The sequence below is a fragment of the Meles meles genome, chromosome 18 (assembly GCF_922984935.1).
Source record: "Meles meles chromosome 18, mMelMel3.1 paternal haplotype, whole genome shotgun sequence".
Taxonomy (NCBI): domain Eukaryota; kingdom Metazoa; phylum Chordata; class Mammalia; order Carnivora; family Mustelidae; genus Meles; species Meles meles.
The window spans coordinates 27,899,875-27,916,827 of record NC_060083.1 but is presented as its reverse complement, the minus strand read 5'-3'; the positions used below and the strand labels follow the sequence as shown (position 1 = coordinate 27,916,827).

Sequence of the window (16,953 nt, the reverse complement as noted above, 5' to 3'; positions counted from 1 at the left end):
TTTTTTTTAATTTATTTGATGGACAGGGATCACAGGTAGGCAGAGAGGCAGGCAGAGAGAGAGGAAGGGAAGCAGGCTCCCTGCTGAGTAGAGAGCCCAGTGTGGGGCTCGATCCCAGGACCCTGGGATCATGACCTGAGCCGAAGGCAGAGGCTTTAACCCAGGCCACCCAGGCACCCCTTTATTTAGGTTTTAAATAGTAGGTTTATACTACTGTTGTATCACGTTCAAACATTTATCAGATCATCTCTTGACTTCTCTCACAGTGGTGAGGTGTGGGCCTTCCTGGGCTTTCTGCCTCCACGCTTCCCGTTCTCCATACCCCTGGTGTACTTACTGTTACGGTTTTGTGAAAAGTCAGTGTTTATAATATTACAACTAAGTAAATGTACTATGATTATATTTCCTTAGATGCTTGTTTTTTCCTAGAGCTAATAATGCCTGTTTTCGAGATATGCTTAGTGTTCTGCATATCTCCTGCTCTTTTTTCCCCACACAGACCAAATGCCTTGAATGCATAAATTAACCTATCATTTCTCCACTCCCTCTGCCTTTTCCAACCCGGAGACCTTATTTCTAGGGCTCTCCGGACTCTTCCTTTCTGGAACGGTTGTTCTCTGTGCCTCTGCTGTCAGTAGTCTCAGGGCCTGTCTTTGCTGCTTTCCTGAGTTGGACCTGTTTTCTGACGTCTCACGTTTTCCTCCTTCTTGTCACATGCACTCATGTTACTGAGGCACATCTTCCTGTGAAGGGGCGTGTGCGGAGTAAATCATTGAGTCTCTTTACACGTGTGAAATGTCTCCGTGTAACTCGCATACTTGGTTAATCCTTTGTGTGTGGAATTTGAAGTTGAAAGTCCTTTTCCTCAGAATTTTGAAGGCATTGCCCTGCGGTCCTCCGCTACTTGCTATTGCTACTGAAATGTTCAGTCTCACTTAGTTTTCATTTCTGAATATGTAGGGTGACTATATAATCTCTTGCCAAAACTGGGACATTTGAGGTACTAGCCTGAAAAAGAATACTAGGACAGCAGGCATAAACCAGGACTCTCTGGGGTAAACTGGGACATACGGTCACCCTCTTTATATGTGACCTATTTTTTCTGTAAGCATTTAGGATCTTCTCTGTACTTTCAGTGTTCCACATTTCATGCTGATGTGTCTTGGGAAAGGTCTTTTTTTCATTCATTGTACTAGATTTTTTCAGGCTCATTCCTGTCCTTCGAATTGGGAAATTTTCATTACTGTTTCTCTAATTATGTCCTCCTAGCCTTTCTTAGTCAGATGTTTGACATTCTGGATTGTCCTCTAGATTTTTTTCTCTTACAAATAAGCAAGGGTCTGTTACCCTTTGGCCTTTTTGTTTTATAGCTGAAGGGTTTTTGTACATTTCTTTTCCAGTTTATTGAAATTTAATTTTTTTTCTGTTTTGTGTTTAATTTCTTGTTTTACTCTTTTCTCACATCCTCCTTTTCTTATAGGAATATATCTTCTTTTCCATTCTTCTTTCTTTCTTTTCTTAGGTTTCTTTTGTTTCCTTCGTTGCTCTCTTGGGTCCCCTCTTCCCTGTCTGCTTTGGTCTGTCTGAGCCTTTCCGCAGATGCCAGTGGTCCTTAACTCTCTTCATATTTAGTAGTAAGACATTCAGAGTATCTCTGAAACCTGAGCAGAGCTTTTTGGCTCCTTTAACTATAATTGCTGTGTGAACTAACATCTTGTTTGAAATAGTCTTAAAATGTCAGAACTTGGAGATATTTTCTGGGGAGTGGAGGGATCAACCATGCAGTTTCTCCAAGAGATACTCCTCTGCTCTCCTGCGTGGGAGATTTTGTGTCAGGGTGCTGGCATTCTGTTTGTAGGGTAAGGAAAGCAGGCAGAAGTTCCCAGGGACTGGCATGGCACCTTTTTCTTCTACCTCATTCCAGCCTCCTGTGCCTCAGAGCCATCTCTCTGAAGCTTCTGGGGCTCAGTTTTTCCAGAGGAGAAAACTTTTCTCCCTGTGGCGGGGGGAAAGGATATAGTCACTTGTGGGATAATGGAGAAGGCCCAGTGGCACTGTCCCCTCCCACTTCTCCCTCTTTCGTGGTAACTGCCACTGCCAGAGCTCCTCCTCACAGGGATTCTGTGGGCCTAATTAGTTCCACCCTCACCTTTATTCCCTCTGGGCACTTGGGTGATAACTGCCTTTTACTCTTCCATCTCCTGACTGTCTTTGAAAAATTTATGAAAATCTGCTCTCATTAACTCTCCCTTTCTCTTCTTTCTTGTGGGTTAATACATTTGTTTTATTCCTCTCCTGTCTTTTCGAGGGCTTGAGAAGGGAGAAGAGATAAACTAATGTGTTCAATCTGCCATCTTTAACTGATTCTGGCATGCATTTTTCTAGACAAAGTATTATAAATGCTGATTAGATGCTGAACAGTACCATCAGCGCTATTCCTCATGTATGTTGTTACGGGTTAAGTAGGTTTTTGTGGGCTGACCTGGAAACCTAACATCTATGATTTTCCCCTAGAACTAGAGAAACAATCAAGCCTTTGTGAGCTGACCCTGGGATTAAAACAGACTAGGACAAAAATATTTCACGCATGTCTCCATTTTCCAAGTCACAAAGAAAATTAGAAATACTGCATCACAAAAAAAAAAAAAAAGAAATACTGCATCATTATTGTTGAAAAGAAAAAGCTCCACTAACTGTAACAGAAACCTGTATTTTAATAGGAAAGTTTATTCATAAAGTTAAGCTATAAAAATTGAACTGAGAAGCAAAATTAATTCTTTAGGAATATTCCTAAAGCTTAATTTTTCAGTAACTTTTTTCAAAGCAGTTTTCCTAATTAAATTAAAACCCAGTGATTGTGTTAGCTGTGGGAAATAGCAGTAGCCACAGGAATAGTTTGTTTACTTGTATTTTCTGGCTACTTTCTTTTCTTTTTTTTTTTTTTAAGATTTTATTTATTTGTCAGAGAGAGTGCAGGAGTGGGGGGAGGGGCAGAGGCAGAGAGAGAAGCAGGCTCCCTGCTGAGCAGAGAGGCCAATGTAGGGCTCAGTACCAGGACCCTGCGATCATGACCTGAGCCGGAGGCAGATGCTGAACCGACTGAGCCACCCAGACATCCCTTTTGGCTACTTTCTTTTTCTTTTTTTTTTTTTTTTAAAGATTTTTTTTTATTTATTTGACAGAGATCACAAGTAGGCAGAGAGGCAGGCAGAGAGGGGAAGGGAAGCAGGCTCCCTGCTGAGCAGAGAGCCGATGACGACGCAGGGCTCGATCCTAGGACCCTGGGATCTGAGCTGAGCTGAAGGCAGAGGCTTTAACCCACTAAGCCACCCAGGTGCCGCCCCTTTTGGCTACTTATTCCTACCTTGCACGCAACAGGATCTTCTGCCTCACTGGACTGAATAAAGTAGACTTGGCCAGATTGACCAGTAAAACCACCTTCCTTATCACAAATGACTAAGGGTAGCTGTGCAGGGCACTTGGGTAGTGAAAATGCAGGCCAGAATATGGAAAGTACAGAGAGAAAATGCTGCACCAACTCAGTGTTTGAATGGAGGGACCACTGCAAACGTAACAGACCCACCATAGTTGTGTGGCTTCAGTCTCCAGTCTTCAGGAAGGGCATATGGGGCTTTCTTGCCGAGGATCACCCCTGTTGTGCTTGGGCAGCCTTCCGTGAGCACTTGCTCCCCGTGGTCCTGACAGCCCCAGTCTCAAGGGATCAGAGCTGATTAGGAAAACCAGCAACCGTTGTTCCAATCTCTTCTGTGGCTGGAGCAGGTAAGGGCAGTGAGATGTAGCCACTTCATTATTTCCCGTCCCTTTTCATATTTTCTTTCCCTTCTTTTTCTTCTCTTTCTTCTGTTTTCCTTATCAACCTCTCCCCCTTCCCACCACCCTCACCCCCACCCCAGTCATGCTTCTGACAGAACATTGACTAGGAACCAGGAGCCCATTTTGGCTCAGCCTTCAGGGCAGCTGTTTACAGAGTAGCAGTACTACACGGGTTTACTGTGTCGTATGTCTGTGTAACACTGGATTTGGATCTTGTATTTAGCTGCCAGAAGTGACTGTGATGAAGTAGGAGAGATAAACTGATAGATTGGCTGCCAGAAAGATGTTGGGAATCAATCAGATAAACGGTGTAGAGAAATAGCTTGCTGTTTTCTAGTGATAATAAACCCAGTGGCCTCTGGTCCCCGCATTTTTAAACATAATTGCTGTAGTAATAATGTCCAAAATAAGCAAATGAAGAAACATCGCAGGAGGGTTTTTAATTGCGATTGAAATATCCTTTTCCCTTGTGCAATAAAGATTCATCTTCTATGGAAATGAACATTTCTATAAATTTGTTTTACTTCTTCCAGTGCCTGCTTACATAAACAAATGAAAGTCAGGAGTGAACTACTTTCATAGGAATTTATTCCTTCTCCTCTATCCTCCCACAGACGTCAGCTGTTTAGAGAAGTGAAATATCTGTATTGCTACCATGCCTCACCTACGGAATCATTACTTTTTTTTTTTTTTTTGGTGAAGAAACAAATTTTAAAATCCAACCTGTGTAATTGACAGATGATGAGCAGGATTGTTTTAGTGTGTCCCCTTATGTTTCTCTCCGAAGACTTTTGGGATTTTAATCTCTGTTGCTATTTCTCTGCACACAGCACTTGTATGGGAGAAATGTATCCAGTTTTATTATCATAATTTAAAACTCTCCTCCTTTAATGTTTAACCTTTCTTTATTCTTAAGCGGGCCCCACACCCATCATGGGGCTCAGACTCATCTGAGCTCAAGAGTCACATGCTCTACCAACTGAGGCAGCCAGGTGCCCCTAATATCTAACTTCTCAACATCACTTCTCCTCACCTAGGACTTTAAGACCCAATGCAGATTCTTTCGTCTGAGTGCAAGGTACAGGTCTACACTCTGGTTGTATGCAGTGGACCGCCCAGGACTAAGAGGAGAGTAGGAGAGTCATTTAGGGGGGCCCATGGAGTTCATTGTATGGGACGAGAGACTGGTTCTCTCTGTTGTATTTGCAGTCCACACATATGAATTCTGTCAGGATCCCTTTTAAAATTGTCATGGCTTTGAATGTGTTGGTGTCATATGTGGTTAAAGCTCTTCATAATAAGCTTGGGGGAGTATCAGCCATGGAAAGCAAGAGAATAAAGTTTGCACTTTTAATTATATGTAATAAAGGCTTTTGCCTGAGGAAGACCTTCCTGACTATTAGAGGTTATAGGTCAGAAGTTAAGCATGTACCATTATCCTGTTGGTGAGAAGCTGATGCATTTTCCTTTTTACCATACAGCCTTTCCCACCTGACCTTTTAAAGATTCTCCATTGGTATCGATGAGGTGGACGAAACTAATCATAAAAACAATGAGGGGAATGTTGCACACTCATTGATCCATTTGAAATGAACTGCAGTACAATAAGTCTCCAAATGGACTTCTGTTCTCCGCTATTGCTGTCACCACCTTTTTAAAGATATGTAAATATGAAAGGGTTAATGGGAATTCAGTCATGCTCTTGCCATTGGGTTGTCCCTTATTGATTGTAGTTTTAGACCTGTCACGGTGCCATTCAGAATTCCTACAGTGCCCTTTTAAAGTCACTTGGTGCCGGGAGATGATAAATAAATCCGTTGCTTTCCTTTTTCCCCTAGCTCCTTCGAGAACTCATAGAACGGAAGACCAGCTCCTTGGATCCCAACGATCAAGTGGCCATGGGAAGGTAATTTAGATATGGCTTTCTGTTTGTGCAAGCAGCCTATATAGTAGTTTCTCCCTTTGAGTCCCCTTAATTCTGCCTCAGAGGCAGTGATTGGCTCCATAATTGTGAATGTTAAGCAACATTTAAAAAAAAAAAAAGTTAAGCAAGACAGTAAGAGCTGGAAAGACAGGGTGATGGGAATCCTATCCCTTGCCTTAAGTACAGTTGAATAAGAGATTATAAAACACCTATGTCTTTGTTTTAGGGTTTGTTTTTCAAAGTCCTTCTTATGGTCTTTGCTCCCTGATTTGAGCTGTGATTGTATCTGTATCAGTCTCTGACCGCTGGATAAAAAGTAGCCACCCAAATGTGTGCTCTCAGCTGTCAGAATGTGGCACTGTGCACAACAGGTTCCTTGCTCATAGTTGAATCTGCTTTGTTCGAGTCTGCCCTAATTTAGACCTCCACCCCTTCAGTAAAAGCCTCGGCACAATTAGAAACGGAACGTGGCAGCATTACCCAGATGTCAGGGTAGAATGTAAAGTAGTGAAGGAAGGCTGGTGTGTACGCTTCATCCTGTGGTTGGAAAATAAAAAGGGCCTTTAGAGTGCTACCTAATGAATAGTGTACATTCAAATAGCCATGAGCCATAATTTGCAAAAGCATGAAAGGAAACAAAAGCTGCAAGTGCCAGAATGGGATTCTGGGCAAAGCAGCATTTTGAGAATGCAATGAAAAATTTGTGTTGATGAAATAATTTTATTTGAGTAAAACATTATTTGGGTTTAAGGATAGGATATTGTTGATATTTTGTGTATCTCTGGAATGCTATAGAGAGCTGTTCACTATAAATTTAATGTGATACAGCAAATTGTGTGGTGATTATATTGTACATTTATCTGACTTTACAATAAAATAGATTATGGTAATTAAGATTATATTAAGATTACAGTAATTGGATTTCCCTAGATTATATTTTTCTGATGTTGAGTTTTCCTTGTATAAATCAGGTAAGATGACTAGCTGCTGCTGTTTCTCTTTTTTTCCCACATTTGTTCATATAAGGAATTTATGAAGCTTTTTCTTGGCCAGTATCCTTTATTTGAAAAATTAATTCCTTTTCATCTGAAATGACTGCAGAATATGTGACTCTTGTTTGGATCCTGATTCAGACAAACTAACTGTAAAAGTGAGATGATCCAGGAAATTTGAAGACTGACTCAGTATTTGGTAGTAAAGAATTACTGGCAACTTTTTTTGTAGGTGCGACAGTCGTATTGAGACTGTATTGGGGGGAAAGAACCCTTACCTCTCAGCAGCGCATTCTTAAATACTACAGATGAAATGAAAATTAAATATACAAAGTGGCTGCAAAACTAATGTCAGTGGTGGGTAATTACAAAAAATTAGCAAACATTGGAAAGTGCCAGAAAAAGCACTCGGGTATTAACAAAGGGAAAATTGAAGAATTCCTGTATTCAAACTGAACAGCAGTTTAGTAATAGAACATCCTGCACAGCTAAAACATTGAAAGCAAATAGCTGCCTACTCAGTTTGCTGGCTTTTCCTGTGGACTCCAAGATTTAGTGCCTGTCACAGGAACTCTAGATACTAAGGAGCATTGTTAACCAAATTCGCTGTAGAATTTCCCAGCTGCCATTTGTTTTTTTCTCATTGCACAAATCCTCTTCAATTGATTAGTTGCTTTGGCCTCAGACTATCTTGAGGAACTTGATGTGGGTTGATGATTTCTTTCCGCAGGGTTGTTAGTGAGAAAAATTCCAGTTTGTCAATAAGGATAACTATTTCTGTTAGTGATGATGCATAACATTGCTTGTGAATTTCCCAGGCAGTGGCTTGCGATCCAGAAGTTACGAAGCAAAATCCACAAGAAAGTAGATAGGAAAGCCAGCAAAGGAAGGAAACTCCGGTGAGTTACTTTTTAGAAAAGATTTTAACATGTTACAGCTCTTACATTTTGGCTGTTATGTCAGTTCTATATGTCTTCTGATGATTCTGTTTTTAAGGATCAGAAAAATAACAAAGACAGTGTCTGTGGCTTTTTGGGGACTCCGTTTTTCTTACTCTAAAATGGAAATGCTGTAGTTTCAGTTCCTTTTTGTTTTGCTGTTGTAAGGGGATGGGTTAAATAACACCTGCATCTTCCTGAAAGAAAAATAAGAAGAAAAGAAGATAGTTGAAATTGTCTTAGTTTTTTGTTTTGTTTTGTTTTTTGGATTTTTTTTTTTTCTAGAGCAAGAGAAAGCAGGAGTGGGGAGAGGAGAGGGAGAGAGAGAGAATCCTAAGCAGACTCTATGCCCAGCCTGGAGCCTGACATGGGGCTCGATCTTACGACCCTGAGCCCACGACCTGAGCTGAAATCAAGAGTCACATGCCCAACTGACTGAGCCACCCAGGCATCCTGAAATTGTCTTAGTTTTAAAAAGTGATTTCTACAGAACATTATAGCAGTTTTACTTTGGATGCTTATTTAGAATAAGATTATATTGGTCCATTTTCATGAGGCCATACATGTATACACTATGCTAAGAAGATATAAATGAAGGATTCCAGAGAATGTTAACAGTGTGCTTAAATGAAATGAGAAATACATTTTTTTTAAGATTTTATTTTTAAGCAATCTCTTCACCCGGCATGGGGCTTAAACTTAAACCCTCAGATCAATAGTCACACACTCTACCGACTGAGCCAGCCAGGCTCAGTCCCAGAGAAATAGAATTTTTATGAGAAAACAGATTCTGACTATAAGAAAACCTTCAGTCCTATATATGTTGTGTATGTATGGTATACAGGTAGGTAATATTTTATTTTATGTCTGTTGTGTAGTATCATTTGCACAAAGCCTCCTTGTCAAAGAAACTACTTATAATTGAGGTGCACATGGAAAAAAAAAATCTTCAACTCATTGTGTTACGACAGTTTAGGCAGATAGCGAATTCTGCATCCTTATTAGAGACTGCCTGTCATTGAATTCCCTTTAGACAGATGTGGATCTGTCTCATATTTAAGTAACTTCAGAGAAGCAGATTTCACAACTACTTTAACTGATCTGTTTTTGTTTTTAACAGACTCACCAGGAAATAGGTATTTCTCTCTAACTTTGCAGAAGTGCAAAGCAGCTTTTCACCATCTTTTTATTCAAAGCCACTTTATTAAATCTCAGGCTAAATTGTTATAATTTGTTTAACTTTTTTCATATTTGGAATTTCCATGTCTTCACACTTCTCCAGGTTTGTTTTTAGTGGGATGGTTAAGAGCATAGGCTCCAGAGCCAAACTTACTCTTTAATGTTGAGAACAGATTTTTCCCTAGTGCTGTGCTTTCAAAATTGTAGCTTTATGAGATGATAAATGTTCTCTAGAGGGAGAAGCCTGGAATCCTGGGAGGCTTGGGTTCAAATTCTGGCTCTGGCTCTATGATTTTGGTTGTTCTTTTATCACTGTGGCTCACTTTTCTCATTTACTAAGTAGTATGTATAATAAGCACTACTTCATAGATTTGGTTTGAGGGTTAAAATGATGTGTAAATGTCTGGTACATAGTAAACATTCGAAAGTGTTAATTTTCTTGGTTTCTCTTGTTTACCTATTGGTATTGCTGTTGCAAATATACCGTCTTCAAAAGAATTGAGAGAGGACAAAATCCCTTTTCTACATTATTGTTAGGAATTTTATATTGGGGCAGGTACCTATATGTGTGTGTGCCCCTTGAGGGCAAGAATTGTGCTCCCTTCTTTAAGATAATTCCAGCCTTTTATGAGTCAGCCAGAAGATGTTTTTGGATGATTATGTCATTAAACTTAACATGCTCACCAGGTATGGAGAAATGACTATACCCTTAAACATAATGCAGTGTAAGAAGCTGGGTGAGTGTTGGAAAAGGGAGTACTTTTCTAGCATGGCATGTTACTTAGGAGAACATGAGTCTGTTGTTTCCCAAATCAAAACATGCTTACCATGGTTATTATTTATTAAGTTGAAAGAAAAAAAAACAGGATTTTGTTTTAATAGCAAGTTTTTTTCTTACATTGATTTATTTTCTAAAAGATTTTATTTATTTATTTATTTGACACAGAGAGAGAGAGAGCTAGAGGGGGAACAAGTAGGGAGAGCAGGAGAGGGAGAAAGAAACAGGCTCCCCACTGAGCAGGGAGTCCTGACGTGGGACTTAATCCCAGGACCCTGGGATCACGATCTGAGCTGAAGGCAGATGCTCAACCGACTGAGCCACCCAGGCATTTATTAAACTAACCTCACTAAACTGTTCATTAGAGGTTTGGTCACTGCGAGTATATACACCTGGTTTTGTAGCATTTTGATAAGTGATTTAGAGTCACACATGCCTATAAATCCAAAGACATTTAAAGTCTTATTCTGGCAACAGGCAAGTGAGAGACAGACATTCTATTTAAATGGAACTAAACATTAAAATGTAAGGCATGGTTAATCAAAGTTCAAAAAGGAGGGGCACCGGGGTGGTTTAGTCGATTGAGCTTCCGACTCTCGATTTCCACCGGGGTCATGATCCCGTGGGTTTCGGGATTGGGCCCTGAGTTGGGCTCCCTGGTCAGAGGGAACTCTGCTTGGAATTCTCCCCCTCTGCCCCTCCTCCCTGCTTGTTCTCTCTCTCTCAAATAAATAAATTTTTTTTTTTTTTTAAGTACAAATAAGATTCCTTCTGAAGTTCAATGAACCGTATTGGGTGCCATGTAAGACCCATTTTGCCCTTCAGGAGTGTGTCCTGAGGAGAGGGTGGCAGCGAGGTGCTTGGGTGGCTCAGTTGGTTAAGTGTCTGGCTCTTAGTTTTGGCTCAGGTCATGATCTTAGGGTGTGAGATCAGACCCACACATTGGTCTCCACATTGGGTGTGGATTGTGCTTAAGATTCTCCCTCCCTCTCCCTCTGCAACCCCCTCCCTGCTTACCCATGTGTGCTCTCTTTCTCTTTAAAAATACAAAAAAAGGAGAGGGCAGCAGGCACTAAGCAGACAGTGATGCTGTGTGGGAGGCCCTGTGGTGGAGGTCCTCCTGGTGGCCAGGTCACCTGAGTGCCGGCTGCTCAGGAAAGCCTGTGTCTGAGACGCCATCCACATTCCACTCTAAGCAAACTAGAAGAGTCAGCCCAGTGAAAGGCCACAGAGAATGATGGTTTTAAAAACATAGACTTGAGAGTGTACATGGCCACTTTGGAAACTAATTTAATTTGTTTTGGCAAACACTTAAAATGCATAGGGGGGAATGGCAGGAGATAAGGCTGTGTGAGTAGGTGAGTGCTAGGTCATGGCCATGCTAAGAATTTGGACTTTATTCTGTACAGTGTAGTGAGTCATGGAAAAACAAAGGAAGACTGAAGAACTGTCATAGAGTGAAGGAGACTAAGGAGACATTGCAAGTAGGTACCGTTTGGGGTCCTAGATTGGATCCTGGAAAGAAAAAGGACACTAGGTAAAAATGGGTGAAATTTGAGAGCTGTGTAATTTGGATAGTAGTATCTTACCAGGGTTCATTTCCTGATTTTGATAATCGCATTGTGTTTATGTAAATTGTTAACTCTAGAAGAAGCTGGGCAAGGGTATTCATGAACTCTCTCTGTTATTTATGCGGTTGTTCTACAAGTCTAAAATTACTATATATTAGTTGTTGAGTTAAAAAGTTTGGGACTGCGGTGTCAGGGTGGCTCAGTTGGTTGAGTGTTCGGCTCTTGATTTTGACTCCAGTCATGATATCAGGGTCGTGAGATCAACCCCATGTCAGCTCTGCACTGGGCGTGGAGATGACCTAGGATTCTCCCTCTCCTCACACCCCCGTGCCACCCCACCAAAAACAAGTTTGGGGTTCCACACTGGGCTTGGAGGCTACTTTTTAAAAAGTTTTATTTTATTTTTTAGATTTTATTAATTTATTTGACAGAGAGACACAGCAAGAGAGGGAACACAAGCAGGGGAAGTAGGAGAAGGAGAAGCAGGCTTCCTGCAGAACAGGGAGCCCGATTCAGGGCTCGATCCCAGGACCCTGGGATCATGACCTGAGCCAAAGGCAGACGCTTAACGACTGAGCCACCACGGCACCCCTAAAAAAAAAAAGTTTTAAAAGAAGGTCATATGTTTTGCATTGTTTTGCAGTTTTGTCATCCATATTCACCTGGCTTTCCTATGACCATGAATGTGAGGAATGTGGTTAGAATGAGAGGGTGGTCTTTATTAATAGCAATAGTGATCACATTTATAAAACTCTCACTGTTAGGCACTGCTAAGCAGTTTACGCGCAGAGAGAAGAAAAACCACACTCTGGAGCTTCCTTGTCCAGGTTTGAAACCTGACTCTGCTACTTAACCCACCCGGGGACCTTGGGCAAGTTAGTTTACCTCTGTGCTTCAGTTTCCTTACCTGTGAAACGTGTATATTCCTAAAAGTCCCATCTCAGAGGGGTGGTATCAGATGAGGTGAGCTGATTCCTTTAAAGTGTTTTGAGAAGGGAAGCGGCTCACGCAGCCTGTACAGAGCTGGGAAGTCACAAATTTGGATTTGAACTAAGTGATCTGATTGCAGAGCCCATGCTTCTGACCTGTGGCCTGTTCGTTTCTCTCTGGGCAGGACTTAACTGGCCTCTGCAGGCACCAGAATGACATATTGGATACATTAGTGTTCTGCCCTGAAGGATTAAACAAGTGGCCAGGCTAGATGAAGCTATTACAAATAACTTCCTTAAATGAGACCTCAGGAAGAGCTGATAGATATGCCAGCTGTCATCACCGATACTGGGTTCCACTAGTGAGCAGGTTCTGCTCTTTGTTTTGCCATGGAGTTGGAAAGAGATTTCCAGAAATGTCATAGCACAGACGAATGATCATTTAAGTGATAACAGGTTAATGGCATCAGCCTGGTCAGACTGGGCAGCTTGTTAATTGGATGCTAGAAAATAATTTACTTTTAGAAAAGGAATATTTGGTTTGGGAAAATAATTATGACTGTTGATTATTTTTACTTAGCATTATATTTAAGTAGATTTGATCATGATTTAATCAGAATTCATAATGTAAGTGAATTAAATTTAGGCTTTTAGTAACAGGATGTCTTACTGTGTTTGTTCTTCTTCAGCAAAATGCCATTTATCTTTTCTTACCATGGTTGTTAAAAGGTGTTTTAATACTAAAACATGCATCCATCCTCAGCAACACTGAGATTAGATGAAATCTATTGCATTAAGTACACATTACTAAATTGTCTTTAATGTGATTACTTCTTAAAGTCTGTCTTTCGTCATGCTGTTAATAGTTATTGAATATATTGTTTTAAAATGTAAAGGTATTCCACAGAGCAGCACCATCCAATAAAAACATGCATTACATACGTAATGTTAAATGTTCTAGTGGCCACAAAGTAAAAGGAATCAGGTGGACTTAATAATATATTTCACCTAGGGACGCCTGGATGGCTCAGTCAGTTAAGTGTCTGCATTTGGCTCAGGTCATGATCCCAGAGTCCTGGGATCTGGCTCTCATCGGCCTCCCTGCTCAGTGAGAAGCCTGCTTCTCCAGAACTCTGCCCTTCCCCTCTGCTCATAATCTCTCTTTCTCTCTCTCGATCAAATAAATAAATAAAATCTTTAAAAAATACTTTGTTTAACCCAATATATCAAATATTATTACCCGGTTTTTCAACAGTTTATTATTTTAAAATTATTAGTGGTATATTTTATGTTCTTTTTAAAATCTTGACTCTTCAAAATCTGGTGCACTTAACTTGGCCCATCCGCAGCAGTCAGACTAGCCATGGTTTCAAGGACCTACGTAATGGCATGTGGCCAGTAACTACTGAATCGGACAGTACAGCTATGGAATAGAGCTCATAGTCTTTGTCCAGAGAGTGGATTAAACCTTTCTTTGGATACGACCAAGAATAGTGTTCCTTTTTTCAGATGGGCACCAAAGTTTGGTGAAGCCTCAAGACATTAAAATGCATTTATTAATAATACTTATGCTTTATACTTAAGTTATAAAATCTATATAAATGTATATATATATAAATTATACTTAAAAGGTTATGTGACTGTTTATATTCTCATATATTAACATAACCTTCGAGAGGGTATTTGGGTTCATTGTTTCAATTTTCAATATGTGTATCTTTGGATTCACCAACAATTTCACATTCCAAAATTTATCCTAAAGATATATGTAAACAAATATGCAATAATTAATGTATAAGAATCTTCACCTTAACACTGTTTGGTATTGATTTTAAAGGAGAGTAGTCTAAGCTCGGGGCGCCTGGGTGGCTCAGTGGTTAAGCCTCTGCCTTCGGCTCGGGTCATGATCTCAGCATCCTGGGATTTGAGCCCCACATCAGGCTTTCTGCTCAGCAGGGAGCCTGTTTCTTCCTCTCTCCCTGCCTGCCTCTCTGCCTACTTGTGATCTCTTTCTCTGTCAAATAAGCAAATAAAAAAATCTTTTAAAAAAGTGGGGGCAGTCTATGTAAATGCCCATTAATAGGAAATTAAATAAATTATAATATATTGACACAGTGGAATATTCTGCATCTATGAAAAAGAATAGATTGTGATATGGTTCAGCAGGGAAAAGTGTATAATGTAGAATATCAAGTATATTACAATCTCCCTTTTATGTGAAAAATGTGTTAAGTTTATATTTGTCTTATATATGGAAAATGCTACAGCCACACTTAACAGTTTTAGTTAACAGTGATTATTTCTGGGGATAGGACTGGAGGAGGCTTGTCAGTTCTCTATACATTTTTGTATTTGAAACTTTTTTTTATAAGAATTGTATGTTACTTTCTATAATTAGGAGGTAGCAGACATTTAAAAAAATACGTATTCACAGAGATTTTGTTTTTGCATCTTACAAAACGTGAAGAATGGGAAACAATATAAATGTTCAAAAATGTATTATACTATTTCCACTCTTGGGATTGTATACAGCTATCCAGCTATTGTTATGGGACATTATTTACAATGCTGCTAAGTGAAAAAAGAGAATACAAAATTGTGTGTGTGTGTGTGTCTGTGTATAAATAACGGGATTACTATGAAAACAGACGTAACTAAGCAAAATGTTAACAGCTCTCCTTTAGGTGGAGGAACTTTGCATTTTGTGTGTGTGCTTTGTTGGTTTCTTTCCATATTTTCTATAATGAATTTATACCTTTTCTATTACTCATATAATGGGGAAAATATCACTAAAATTGTAAAATTCATTTGTTAAAAAAAGGATGAAATTTGGGAGGCTTAGCTGTGGGTGGTACCATAGAGAATCAAATTACTCAATATGTGTAAAAATGTTTTTAATACTGTAAAGCTAATATTATGTACGTGAAAATATTGTATTTTTGTTTGTGGATAGTATTCTGCCCAAGTAGAATTTTGTGGGTTTTTTAAAAGATTTTATTTATTTTTTAAGTAATCTCTACCCTCAGCATGGGGCTGAAACTTACAACCTGGAGATCAAGAGTCACACGATCTACTAAGTGAGCCAGCCAGGCACCCCCCGATAGAGTTTTTTTAGTTAGAATTTTGTAATATGCGTACTGTCATACAGCCTCTTCTGTTACAATGAACAGAAGGGCTACCTCCTGTGGATTCTCTTTGGTAGAATTTGTTCCGTATAAGGTCATATAGTTGTTCAGCTCCTTTCATTAGAGGATCTCAAAGCACTTTGTGCAAAAATACCCTTTTTTTTCTGTTGGTGGGAAATGGAAGTGATATAATTTAAATTTCCATAACACCATGACTCGAAGAGCTAAGGATCAAATTTGTTATGTCTCAGATGTACTCCTTCATTTAAAGATGGGTGAAATCAGAGACTGGATCTAGTGAATAGAGATGATGTGGAATTCTAGAAGCCTTTTCTGACTCAGGGAACCAGTGCTAATGAGTGATGGTGATGTGAGGCATTGTATTCAGGTGTTGCACCACTACTGTGCTTACTACTTACTAGTTATGACACAGAAAAATGATTAAGATGTACTTAGGAAGAAAATGGAGTACTCAAGTCCTCCTTCTATCTGGAATAAAGTTTAAGGGTTAGTATATTGCTCAAGGGCACAAGTGTGTCTACTCTTTTTTGAGACTATGGTATAAATGGATCTGTGTTGAACTACTGTCATTTACAATGTGCTGTTATGAGACTTTTCCCCTGCAATATTAAGGAAAAAGAGGGAAATACATTTGTGATTAGTGTGTACTTATGCATTGTTCTCCATTCCACTCTGGAGTCACGCGTTCCTGTGATCAGTTCTGGACTTTACTAACTCATGGAATGTGTTTCGTTTTCTGGGTTAATAGTTACTAATGTCACTGCCTGTTTGTTTCCTGCTTTATTTAGGTTTCATGTCCTCAGCAAGCTACTGAGCTTCATGGCACCTATTGACCATACTACAATGAATGATGATGCCAGGTGAGTAATAGATTAATTATGTATCTCAAATGGCTCCATGACAGCCTGATATTGACCTGTTCTACAGCCTGTCGCCCTCTCCATTTCTTCTTATCAGTTAACCATTTGTCATTGGCATCATAGTAAGGGTCCGTGTCACATTTCTTCACCCCATAATTACTGTAGAACCAAACCAAAATTTCTGTGAATATCATTGCTGCCTCTGGTGTTTTTTTCTTCATTTTGCTGTTTGGTTTTTAACTTTAGCCACCTGCCTAAGACATCTAGGCCTTTCTCTAGTACGGAAAGGTAGGTCAGGACAGTGCATGTGCATGCTTTTTGTGACTGGGGGGTTTTGTGCATATGCTCTCCTTTTTAAAATGTCTCTATAGAGAGTGCTCTAGAGATGTGTGTTATGTTGTGTTTGTTCAGGCTGCTGTTGAGGACATACTCATTTTATAAACTGAAACAAGACAAATATATGAAAAAATGTATCCTTATAATATTACAATTATAGCCATTTTTCAAAGACTCACTCCTGTATTAGCTAGCATTCTACTACATTATAATATTTCTGTATTACTTATTTAGCCATTTCCTTGTCTTTCATTTATTTGCCATTCGTTTAAATCAGTATGAACTTGTGCTTTCTTACTTTACTCAGTTAATTATAACCCATTACTGTCATTATTTTTTATTTGAAATTGTTCCATGTTAATGGAAGCCCTTTCAAGCTGGCTTGTGTCCTTTTGGGATGTCTCCATTCCTTGAGTGTGTTCTTACTTTCTGGCACAACAGGGTGTTCTAGGCTTGTCTTATACTT

At 39.6% G+C, this 16,953-nt stretch overlaps 1 protein-coding gene across 1 annotated transcript in view; it reads left to right on the top strand.

Annotated features, from left to right (window-relative positions):
• Window positions 1-16,953, top strand: part of AATF (apoptosis antagonizing transcription factor) — a 102,900-nt gene that overhangs the window by 62,043 nt on the left and 23,904 nt on the right. Inside the window, exons 9-11 of the mRNA XM_045986188.1 lie at window positions 5,673-5,740; window positions 7,569-7,649; window positions 16,080-16,151. Coding sequence (XP_045842144.1) covers window positions 5,673-5,740; window positions 7,569-7,649; window positions 16,080-16,151 — 221 coding nt within the window. The remainder of the gene's footprint in view (window positions 1-5,672; window positions 5,741-7,568; window positions 7,650-16,079; window positions 16,152-16,953) is intronic.